A 12979-nucleotide genomic window follows, 5' to 3' on the forward strand; every position below is an offset into this window, starting at 1 on the left:
TTCCCTTTTAGCATGTTTCAGCACAGATGAGAAATGTATATATATTTGGAATTATGATCTTTACTCTCTGTTGTCTTATTCTCTTTTTTTTTTTGAGGATTAAGAAATAGAAGCTTTTAATTTACATATTTGTGTTTGTGGCTGGTAACTTTGAACATTCCCTTACAGATTGCATCATCTTGCCTCAATTCACTGTGACCATACTCTAAAGCCTTTTCTTATGGGACTGGGTAGTAAAGATGTGGGGAAATGTAGACTCTTGTGTTCTGTGTTCTGATCTATTTTCCTTAAGTCTTGCTAAGACCTGAAGGTTTATTGGCTGCTTTATGTTAAAATTGATCAAAGCCAAGGATCTATCTAGAGTAAAGTTTACTTGGGGTTACATGGGGAGACAAATGCTCCTCTGTTATTTAAACCTAATTTTTTGAAGAACTCAGCTAGAAACCTTTGGTAACATTACCTCAGTTACAAATTTTTGCCCCCCTCTAATCATGGGAAAACTGGTCTTATTTCTAAGACCTTAATTTCACCTGATTATAATATTGTGTAGTAGATACTATAATATGCTATTTCCTTCCACAGGATCACTGCCTCTTTCAGTGCATTGTCTATTTAGTAATTGTTTGATAATTTCGATTTCTTTTCATGGTATAGCCCATGCCTTTTTTGTAGCACACTGTTGAAAAGTGCTTTACATTCAAATTATTCCTTCACTGATAAAGGAATGTTCTTTGAGGAGCAGTGAGGAATTTATTTTTCATCAGTTCCTGTAAGTTAAAGGAATATGATTGTCTCCTCCATGTGACCACACAGTTCTGAGAAACAGGATTGAAATATCCATATATTTAGCATTCTCTGTTTTTCTAGTCTTTTATGGGTGGTTGGGAGGGAATAGTTCTCTGTCAAACTCTACCTGCTCAAAATACTGCTTTCATAGGTCTTGGCTGGAGTTCCAATTGCTCAGCAGTTCTGCAAATCAAGCCCTAGAGCATAATTCAGATACTAGGAAATGACAAACGCACAGTGAAATGACTGTATGCTAAGGCTTTGATTTACACTGAGTAGAAACTGGAAAAGGCAAAGATAAGAGCTAACTCTCCAGTATAGTATTTAGTCACTTCAATTATGTGATCCTCCTCATCTTTTTTTTTGTATTTTGCAGCCCATAAAGGAAGGGAGCTTTCATCTTCATGTGTCCTAGATCCATCCCATACAACAAGCAAGGCATGGCCCTGATGGTGCATAATCAAGCAATATAAAATTGTATTGATATTGCAAAATACATACATATAACTGCTGAAGTGAGGATTCTGAATTGCTCCTGTAGTAAGTGAATAGAGAGATCTCTAACTTAAATGAGAAGTACCATCTAAGGTTGTAACTACCTTAGAGTGTTCATCAGGAATGCGTTTTTTAAAGTAATCTCTTAGTTATTCCCACTTCTTATGTACTGGCTTTCATCATAGAGCCATCTCAAAGTACAGGTATTACATTTTTTTATAAAATAATGATGTGGAATGATACAGAGAGGGATGTATTCCAGCAGCATACTCAAAATACTGCAGGCAAGCTTATTACATGGCACTGACTAGAGCTAGTCTAAGTGGCCCTTCTTGTCATTTGCTGTCTCCTTTGTAACTGCCAAAATTTTGGATGCCAGGTTGTCATTACCATTTTTTTTTCCCAAAAGTAGCATGAATCATTTTCATTCTCTAATGGGGGAAAGAATTTTTTTGGTTAAGTGAAGAACTTAAAACTGATGATGTGACTACCTCACATAGCATAACAGATGAACCCCCCGTTACAGAGCTAACATGCACAGAACATTGGAGTTTTAGCATCTCCTTGCTCATCAGGGCTTGAGTTAGCAACCTTCATGTTCTTTTAACATTAATTTTTGAGTGTGTAATTATATACTGTATGCTTCACTGTGGTTGTATTTTGGGACCTCATTAGAAGACTGTAAGGCAGTACCTATGTGGGTTTTGTATTACAATCCACAATATGTAACTCTCACTGGAAATCTATATTAAAAGGTTTTGGGCTGTGATGGAGGATGTAGAGAAGCCTGATGAAAAAATAAATGGGGGCCCTAAGCTCAGTACATATAGAAGGAGAGGAAATCAATATAAACTTGTGTAAACTTAATATCATCAAAGCAATTTGCATTACTAGTCACTCTTTCTTAAACTCTTTAATATGTAAAAAGGTCTTAATTTTTTTATTAATATGGAAGCCAGTTTTTTCCCATATTTCTGTTGCAGAAATTAGCCCTCCTTAATAGCTGGAAAGGCTGAAGTGTAATGCCTCCAAATAATGAGGAGAGGAAAGAAACTATGCATACTTCATTTGAATGATTCTAGTTCTGGCTTTTACTCTCTCTGGAATAATTTGGTTGTTTGGAAGGAATCAAATACCATGGGATAAGAAGGAAGGAAAAGACTAAATCGTGCTAAATTGTTAAGGGAATTTTCAGATCTTGCAGGAGTAGTGTAGTTGTCAGAAACTTCGTGGTAGCTTCCCCAAGGTAAATCTAAAGAGCTGTTGCAAATTAAATGGTAAATTCAAGGAACCATGTAAGGTCCTGTTTTGGAGCTCTCTGATCAGAGATATGGTGATTAAAGGTCAAGATTGTTCTGAGTATGGGCAGGAGGACAAGAGTAATTTTAGAAATATGAATAATCTTTTTATAAATTAGCATTAGGGTGGTATGAAAGATAGCTGTTAAAAAGGAAACAAAAAAGTGTGCATTTATAAACACAATACACATTTGTGTGTGTAAATATATCTCTATATGTAATATAATGTTCTTGATTTGTTACCTCTAATCACTGTTAGATATCTATCTGTCTGTCTGCATGCACACTCTTAAATATTGCATGTCCTCAAGATCTGACAGCCAAAGACAAAAAAAGCAAATTCACCTGGATCTCATAATACACAGGAAGGAAACTGATGTGCAGTGAGAATTCTCAGTTGATGTAGAATTTCCAAAAGTGCTGTGTTCCCAACATATATCAGTGCTATTTCTGTACTTCAGAGTTCTGTACTTCTGTATTCTTTTTACTTCAAAATAAGCTACAAACACACATTTATATATTAAGATATATACTTATGTATGTATATGCATGTGTGAGTGTGTAGAAACATAGCCTCTTGAACTCATGTCAGCAATTTTCCTTTTTCTCTGCTGTTGCCATTATCCAGTTAGTCCTCTACCAAAAAAGGAGATAAAAATATGGATTGATATTTCTAATATGAAAGTAGTAGTTACCTAACTTTTTATTTGCAGTATTTCTTTTATTTCAGTATTTTAAGTTAGTTCACATTTTATTTTTATGTGAGTAGTATGGGTAAAGTTATAATTGTGGCTGCATTTTTTTTGGTTTAATTTCTCTGAGATGTTTTCCTGGTGCAAATTTTTTTTTTAATCAACTCCATACATTGGGGAGCTAATGTTAGATCCATGAAAGACAGTGTATGCAAAGACATAGAACTCCTGTGTTCAGATGAATTTTGGTCTGACTAAACCAATAAGAATGCCAGCCCTAGTGTACTGAAACAAAACCAAGTGGAAGGGAAAAAAATTGAAAAAAAAATCTTTATAGGTAGCAGAAAAGAATTTTAGAAGTGCCGTTTTTTGGAGAAAGTGCGTTCACTGAGAGTCACAAGGTTCAGGCTCTGATTACAAATTTATTTAAGACTTGCATGCAGAAAGGTGTCCAAGTCTGTCTTTTTAAGACAACATGCCGAAAGTTAGGCATCCAGCAGCTCTGAAAATTTCACTTGTTCGGATATAGTTGCATGATTTTCTACATATATACTTTAGTGTTTCTTAGCCTTGGTGTTTATTTCTGTGTCTGTAAAACAGTGGTGGTATGTTAGAAAAGGTATGAGACTAATTTTGAATCTCCATGAATTTCATCCAAAATAGAATTGAAGAAATGTTAGTAAAGCCTGTCATGGGGCAGCTTTTGCCTATGAAAAGATAATGCATAATAAAGAGGACAGTTTTGTACACTGAGAGGCACTTTATAGATACATGTTAAAGGTATGTTTAAAAATAAAAGTTAAATAATTTCATGATTTATATACAGATGACAGGTTTTCATAGGTTATGTGTTTTTCAGACAGGGGTGTTAATGACAGCAACAATTCCACATTATAATAATTCACCTTTCAGGAAGGAACAACAGCTAATCAGAAAGCCAGTTCTCATCTTAGTATTTTTAGCTTTCAGTTAACTGTGCTGTTTAGTGAATACTTTTGATCTATTATTATATCTATAAAGAATTTTTTGGGTTTCTTTTAAAGCTCTTATTGTCAACTCATTTTTCAACTTTTCTTAGAATTCATACAGATAGTATAACTATAGACATTTAAGTTGTATCTATATTTAAATTAAAAAAAAAAAAACAAAAAACCCAACCCTTATCTTTCTGTGTGCATTTTTGAATCTTAAACTTTTCTTCCTTTGTCAGAAATCGTAGTGCAGTTCAGTGTATCTGAAACAATGAGCTTTCAGTGGGTAGAAGCAAGACAATTCTCATTCTGAAAAGATACTGCTTGCTTTTGTTGTCGATATTTTTTGTATAGTTCTTGAATAGCCCAATTGTCCTTCTGTGCACTCAAAGTGAATGAATTCATCTTTCAAAGTGGAGCACTTCTTTCTTCCCTGTACCAATTCCCACTTCTGTTTCTGAAGTAGAGAAGAAGACTGCACTCCTGAAAGCATACAATTCTGACACTGAAAATTAGATTCTACTGTACCTGTCACTCACAAAGCCAGGTCTGTGCCAAGTGTTGTGCAGTTACCCTAAGGAGTTTGTTTGGACCATTATGGAAATAACTTCACTCTAATGTCCCGATGAAATTGCTTAATTTGCCACCATAGTCTGTTCTGAAAAGTAGATTCAAATTTCTTAACATTTCTGACATTCCTCAATCTGGAATTCAATATTGTAAGTTCTCATGCCCTTGCTGAATGTAAAGCATAATGAGTTATTCTTTCTTTAATGGGATTGTTCAGACGCTGGGCACTTGTGCAAATTTTGACGGGTTTGTGCTGCACCTAAAGGTAAAGACTTTCAAATTAATGTACTTTGTTTCTAGAGTGCTTTCTTGGTTCTGTATTGTTAAATGAAGTACCACAAATTTTGGTGTCTGTTTTCACAGACATAAATATTTGTGTGTGATCTTTGTGGCAAGTTGCTTCCATGCAGCTTGCTCTGTTTTGCTCCAAGGAAAGGAGGTGCAACCAGCTGTTTGAAGGCATAAGAAGCAGTCTGAAAGGAATACAGAGTAAATATTTTCAAGAAGGAACATTATGGAATAAGGAGTTAATGAAGTTTAGTTAGAGTTTCTTTCCTCTTATGTTATGTAATGAAATTCTCAGTTGTCAGGCAAAAAATTGAAAATTCTCAGTTATCAGGTGGCAACATACATATACAAAAGGACTTGCTTTTATTACAACCAGTATTTGGGAAATTTATGAAGTAAGATCCTACAGAGATCTCAAAGCATGTTGTTGTTGTTGGGCTTTTAATTCTTTGAGAATGTGTCTGTCAGTGGCTATTAAGTATAATTTTCTTTGCTGCAGCTGTTTGTTTAGGGACTTTTAAGTGCATAGATTGCTGGAAGCATTTTTGGGAAGATGAGCATGTGCATTTTCTTATTTGCATTATTTTTATGACCGTCACCAGTAGGAAGTGCCTAAAGGGAAGCTACTCTACAGGGGAACTTTGATCTGGCTCAGTAAGGTAGTTATTATTCTGGTTGTCTTTGTTAATCATTTATCTTCAGTGAACTTTAATCCTGACCTAGAAGTGTATTGAACACCTTTTAACCATGGCTTCTGGTGGTTTTTCAGCTGTTATTTAATAAACAAAGAATGCATTGCACAGTGCAGGTTCAAGGATGGGCTTATTACCTCTCATTAAAAAAATCAGGATTTCTTAAGGCAAATTATTTTAAATAATTTGAAATACTTGAATCAACAAATGAAACTTGCAACCAATTTACATCTCAGAAGCATAAGCCATTTAATTTTACAGAGGTAATGGTTTTGGGTTGTTTTGGTTCGGTTTCTTTTTTTCATTTCACTGATAGAAATTAAGATTTTGTATTTTTCTTTCCTCAGTCTTTTCTTTTTCATTATTTCATGCTCCTCTTTTTCTCACTGGTGATGTGAAGTTAAGAATGCTTCACTGCTATAGAGGATGCTGTCAAGTTCACACTCAAAATGAGGTTTTTCTGCCCACTCTTTTCCCGTACAGGGTGAATTAGGGACTGTGTAGGCTTAACAGAAGTCTCTGCTCTCTTCTGAGGCAGATGTGTCAGTATGAAACCCCTTGATTTATACACAAAGAGAGTGGGGACTGAAGATGAGGGGAGAGAATAAAAATGCCTAGGTTACAGAATAGGAGGGTAGAAGAAAAGGGGAAATATTTAAAATTATTTCTATTTTTTGTCTATTTTCTAAAATAAATTATATGAGGAGTGGCTAACATAGATTACTTATTGAAACACTTCTACATTTTATAAAGATTTGTGTTGAAATTCACACCTAGTTCCCCACTGCTACTATCAAAGGTAATGGAATGTAAAAAAACCACACAAAAATTCTTAAGAAGTCTGGCAAGGAAACATTAGCTAAGTTATCTCACAGTATATTTAAATCGTAGGATTTTTGTCATTCTAAAAATCTCATCTTTTAGTGGATGTTGTTATGCTTCCCGGGGCATTATTCTATTCAATGCCTCGTGTGATACAATTGATACTTCTACTTGTGCATAGACACACACATATACGTGGCTTTTGTCAGATTTAGCCTTAGCAATCCTGCCTACAATGATAGTTTTATTTGCTCATACCTGAAATAGGGAAATAAAATTAAAAGAGTTTTGTGAAGTATGTTCTCCATAGTTCTTGGTGCCTAAAAATTTGTGAATCTTACAAACAGAAACTTGTCACTGATGAAGGTTTAAATATGTATTGACTAGAAAAACAATCCTCTCTTCAGAGGCAGGCAACTCTGAGGCTTTTACCCTTCAGTGCTTTTATTTTTATCAGTCCGTACCCAACTACTTGTTATGTGAGAGGTAACAGTGAACATGCAAATGGTAAGATATATGAATTTGGTTCTTTGCTTGGGTGATACAGCTTGGTTTTGGTTCTGATTTATTTACTATTCTCAAGACATATGCTAATATTTCTAGAAATTACACTTGTGGAAGTGACTGCCTTGAGATCAACATGTAAATAAAATTAAAGACGGAAATGCTAATGGTATTCCAAATAAATAAGAAATAACACATGTATTCATCCGATTTTCCAAAATCCATACATTTTGAGAGGCCCTCACAGGAGCTCAGTGTGAGCTTACATTTTATTTCCCAATTCTGCCAATACAAAAGTTATTTTTTTTAGTACATTTTTCCATGCATTAAAAAAACCCCAAACAATTTCACTTGTTTCACTTGTTCACGTAAGATAAAAATACTTTGTTAGAACTGAATCACAACTAGCTCTTTGTCTATTTTAGCTGCTGTATAGAACCTTTTTTCAAAGACATGTTTAGTTCATGTTCTACATCAGAAGCATGAGGAATCAAAGGTTTAAGAAAGAATTTTATACACATTTACTTTGTTAAAACACTCAGTCTTAAAGCAAGAAAAGCTGCTGTCAGTTAGAAGGATTTAGATTTATAAAGTTTATTTAGACACTAAAGCATGATTTAAGCCAGATCCTTCCAGAATTTTGAAATTTACCTTTTAATGCAATCTAGTGTTTAACCTTTTTTTTTTTTTATTCTTTCCTTTATTAATAGTTCAATCATGCATTTTTACTCCTACCAACAATCAAGTAAGGTCATTATAGCAGTTGGAAATTTTTTGGTTGGACAAAATTTAGTGGATGTTTGTTTATCCATTAAAAAATTAGGAGTGGCTTATATGTTATGGCAAAGATGTCTGTTACTGATCTTGTTTTGTTTGAACCATGATGAAATAATTTTTCTTTACATGTTTTATTCTTGAGTGATAACCTTCTAAACCTTTATTATCTTTTTCCTAGGACTTTAAGACAGGATTTGGTATCACTTTAATCCCTATGAATGTGGCAAATGTAAAACAAGTGGATCGGGCTGCAAAGCAATCTTTTGAAATAATTACTCCTTATAAAAGCTTTAGGTAAGAACTTGAGTATTTACTTTACAAAATATGCAATTAGCTAAGGCACTAAAGAAATACTGGTTTCATACTGCAGAGCTGTAGCTAGTTTGGATGAAAAGGTAATGTTTTTATTGAGGATGTTCAGCAGTGTTTAGAATAATGGATGTTCTTTGATTTGTTTAGTTGTGTGCTTCATCTCTTAGTTCCTGACTAGGCATACTATGCCCACAGGTTTGTACTTTTATGTAGCCTTCTTTGTTCATTCTGTGCAAGGGAAGGGCAAAAGGAAAAAAAAAAGAGAAATGAATTCCTCCACTTTCACAAATTGACTTCATCCTGAAGAATAATAAACTTCAATAGTGAAATAATGCTGCATCCATTTAGTCGTATGCATTTTATTTGAAAAGAAGCTTTCATGTGCTATCGCTTGTAGAAATCCTTGGTTGAAAGTAGTTGAATGTTTTACTTTGGCTGATTTCTGAGACTTGTAATGATTTTTAAGAAAATGAAAGTACATGCTAATAAAAGCCTTTTGTTAAGTGTTGTAGTGTTTCTTAACCGAAATGTTGTAATGAAGGAGGAAATTTCTTTGTTCTCCTGGGATTGTTAAATGTTAGGAAATACTTTCACTCTCAGTCAGCTAGCAGCTAAATTAGTCTTGATCAGCAATTTGAATCTGTTGCTAGTTGGTAGATAGCTAGTTCTTTGATTTTTTTCTTAAGACATGACCATGTTGATTTTTTTTACTATTAGTTTTTAAAAAGATAAATTTAAATGAAAAGCAATTTTTTTTTTTTTAATTCTCAGTAATTTTTTTAAATTCTCAGTAGTTTTTTTAATTCCGAGTTTTTTTAATTCTCATTTTATTCTCCATGTTTCCTTATGTCATTCTATGCTTTTGTTAAAGTTCAATGTTTAAGTTTGGTAATTGGTAACATAAAAAGATTGAAATTAACTCAGGGATGTTACATGAATGTTACAAAAGCTATGTACCTTGTACTAGTAGTAGTTTTGTTGAAAACAATGCTAAAACAGAGGGAGTTTCATTGAATTTAAAAATACAAAATAATACATTCTATCTTAGGATTTATATCTGTGTGGAGGAAGATTTTTGACTGTGATTTCGGGTGTAAATATAATAAATAAGGAGGCTACAGACCATGTTTAATTGGGCTTTAAAATAAAGATCAATAACACAGAAAAGTCAATTGTTTCAGCTTTACAGCAGAGTCAGAAAGAGAGAAACAAGACTGGATTGAAGCACTCCAGCAATCAATAGCAGAAACTCTATCTGATTATGAAGTAGCTGAGAAGATTTGGTTCAATGAGTCCAACAGGAGCTGCGCTGACTGTAAAGCTCCCGGTCCTGACTGGGCATCCATCAATCTCTGTGTTGTCATTTGTAAGAAGTGTGCAGGTAGAGTAATTAATGACAAGCTATGTGTGTTCCACAAAATGTCATATTTGCATATCTATGTATGTCCTTGAATTGGCATTATTTTTTGGTTTATGGGGTTTTTTTTAATTTTTGAACTGTTATTCTTGTAGAAGTTTTGAGAAAGAAAATGTGAACATAACTTTTTTTTAATACCAAGGTCAGCCTTATTCTAAAGCACTTCCATGCATAAATGACATGTCTGTGGTGATTGAGTTCTCTCAGGTGAATCATCCTGCACAATTAGTGGAAATTAAGACACACTAAGACTTCATGGGAAAGGAATGGCTTTCACAAGGCTAGATGCCAAGGAATAACAATTTTCAGTGTATAAATTTTGGGTATTAATTTTTTTACATCTGCACATATTTTACTGCCAATAGGGATAGCTTTTTCAGATACTACTCAAAATATATATACTCATATATGTTTTGAGATATACTCAAATCATTGTCATGTTTTATATTGAAATGCTTAAGCTGTAGATTCAAGGAAATAATTTATAATTCTAGGCTTTCTTTCAAACCAAACTATCCCAGAAATAGTCTACATGAGACAGCCTATTTTTTTATTCATTACTATCAAATAAAATTAACTTTTTTTTAAAAAAAGATATATTTTTATTTAAATTATTCAAATGTCAGACCCAACCTTTTTTAAAAATAGCAAGTAGAATAAATCTGCCTTCATCACATTTTTTTTTTATCTAAGCAGAAGAGAAACCCTGTTTTAGTGCCTTAGTTAAGTAATGCTGTTGGATTTTCAGGACAACACAGGTCTTTAGGACCAAGAGATTCAAAGGTCCGGAGTCTAAAAATGGATGCAAGCATTTGGAGCAATGAACTTATTGAGGTATTTTGTGATATTCTAACTCTTTTTTCCATCTTGAAGCCTACTGTATGAAAGGGAGGTATTTACTGCTTTACTCACAAGAAAACTGAACATACAGCTGCTAAACAGTATGGTGCTGTTACGGTAAACTTGATGTTTTTGATGTTTCTGGGCATCATGTACCTCTCTGGAATTCCAAATATTTGTTTTGCTAACAAAATGTAGTTTCTCTTAGTATTTCTCCAAGTACCTAATATTTTGGGGGAAAAAGAAATAAAATGCTTTTGGAGAACACTCAAGATGAAGAAAGGGGAAAAGAGAGGAAACTTGTCACTACCAGTTTAGCTGCTTGGGATGTTAAAAAGGGGTGGTGGTAAACAGTGGTCCTGATAGAGAGGGTTGGAGCCATCAGTTTTTTCTTTAAAACACATGCTAGTCTTCTCTAAACTTGAACTAATATTTTCTAATATATAATGAAGTGTTATAACTGATTAGCCTTTTAAAGCTTGGCTGCTATTGATGGTAAATGATGGCTGCTGGCTTTATTATTCATTTGTAGATGACCATAGGCAGTGACTGAGAGAGGCTGCTGTCTCCTGAAGGAAATTTTCTTTAATAACTTTCTTTTTCAACTTTTAGCAGCTGAAAACTATTCAGAGGCTAGCTTCATATCCTTCATACTAATTTGCTAATTTATTCCCTGCATCTCATCCAGATCTTTCTTGTCATTGGAAATAAGAGGGCAAACAGTTTTTGGGCTGGAAATCTTCCTCCAGATGAAGAATTGCATATTGATGACCCTGCAGAAAAAAGATTAGCATTCATTACACAAAAATACAAAGAGGGAAAATTCAGGAAAACACCTTTCCACTACAAAACCAAGGAACAGTTGAATAAGGTAATACAGCGTGGTTAAGCCAATACCGTGTTTTGGATTGTATTGTATCTGTGTGCAATTTGGTCATCTTGTTAAACTGGTAAGAAATTAATTCAGTGTCCTGAGTGATATTCTGACACAGTTGAATAAGGGTTATTTAGGAGCCTTTGCAGTAGTCATTGCAAACTACCTAGTTTATTCTTTTTCCTGTTAGTTTATTTGAAGAAGGTTATTATACTTCTTCCTATGTTTTCCTGAGCCATCAAAATATGTATCTTTATTTTAATGTAACCATAGTCTAGGGATGCAAATTTCTACTTCACTTCTTTAGATTATTTCCTTATGTGCTTTGTCTGACATCTAACATTCAAATATAGTAGATGATTCATTGTTATTAATGGTGAAAAATAGCTGATACACACTTACATAGTAGCTTGTAGCTTATTGGAAATGAAAAAACTTAAATTAATGATGGAAAATGTATGTTCTCTACTTTTACAAAATAGCAAGTTCTTTAGAGTTGTAAAACAGAGAACTTCAATTTTCAATGTCTCTGTAAAATTTTATGTCCATTTGACTGAATTCTGAGATCTGATGGTTTGAGTCATGATTTTTCAGGGTTAATGAATACAGAAGAGTTTTAATGCATTCTGCAATTCAGTGCACTCAATTGCATGAATCAAATAATCTCAAAGGATATACAGAGATTGTGGGGTTTGTTTTTTCTGGGGAAGGATATATGTCAAATAATCGTTTAAAAACTGGGAAAAGTTATCAACTTCTCTGTAGAGACATGAAATTACCACGTAATAAGGCATTAATTGCCAAGTAATTCTAGGAGTTTTACTGAACTGTCTTCCCTGTTATCTTGTGCGTCCTGGGTGCTTCTGTGTTTATTAGAACAGCTAAATTTTACAGGAGTAATCTTCCTATTTTGAGTGACTTTTGCTTTAATCATGTAAGAAAAACTCATTCATTAACTAAATAACTTAAATAAATATTAAGTCATATAAATTTTAATGGAATAGGTTGCTCTAATTGTGTAACTATTTTTGGTTTTAAGGTTTTGGACCAATCTTGTAAAAAAAAAAGTTTAAGTTTATTATGTTTGTCTGTGTATACAAAAAATAAAAGGAGACTCGTGATTTAGGATGTGGTGAGATGTTTAAATTTCAAGGAAGATGAACAGGTATCAAGATACAGGTTAATAAAAAGAGTGAAAAAAACTTAATATATATTAATTAACTTAATGTATCTTATAATACATCTTAATAAAAAGAGTAGTTTGCCTTATTGACTGATGGGGGTTTTTAAAAATCTACCTAGGAATTTCAATATGAGTCCCAGCAACAGAGTTTAAGAATCTAATCTCTTCTCTTTTGTTGAACTTCTGAGGTCTGAAATAGTAAGAGCTTTTCTTTAGTAGTTTGATGCAAATAAACAGCAAGTTTCCCCTCCAATTGTATTTACTCATGTTTTCCTTCCAAAGTGCAATTTGTGAAAGCAACGTTTTTCTGGGTTTGGGTTGATATTTTGGGATATTTTTGTTGCTGAATTCTTCTAGATTCAGCCAATACTTCATGGCTTCTGATACTTCTCAATGTTCATGGTCTAGTTATATCAGAGTTAAAAGGATTTGCATCTAGGTTGCATGTATTTGTTGCC

General features: G+C 33.5%; 1 protein-coding gene across 1 annotated transcript in view; it reads left to right on the forward strand.

The window, feature by feature from the left end:
• Positions 1-12979, forward strand: part of ARAP2 (ArfGAP with RhoGAP domain, ankyrin repeat and PH domain 2) — a 154950-nt gene that overhangs the window by 86234 nt on the left and 55737 nt on the right. Inside the window, 4 exon segments of the mRNA XM_054514724.1 lie at positions 8074-8189; positions 9389-9588; positions 10373-10458; positions 11153-11335. Coding sequence (XP_054370699.1) covers positions 8074-8189; positions 9389-9588; positions 10373-10458; positions 11153-11335 — 585 coding nt within the window.

The sequence above is a fragment of the Molothrus ater genome, chromosome 4, assembly GCF_012460135.2.
Source record: "Molothrus ater isolate BHLD 08-10-18 breed brown headed cowbird chromosome 4, BPBGC_Mater_1.1, whole genome shotgun sequence".
NCBI lineage: Eukaryota > Metazoa > Chordata > Aves > Passeriformes > Icteridae > Molothrus > Molothrus ater.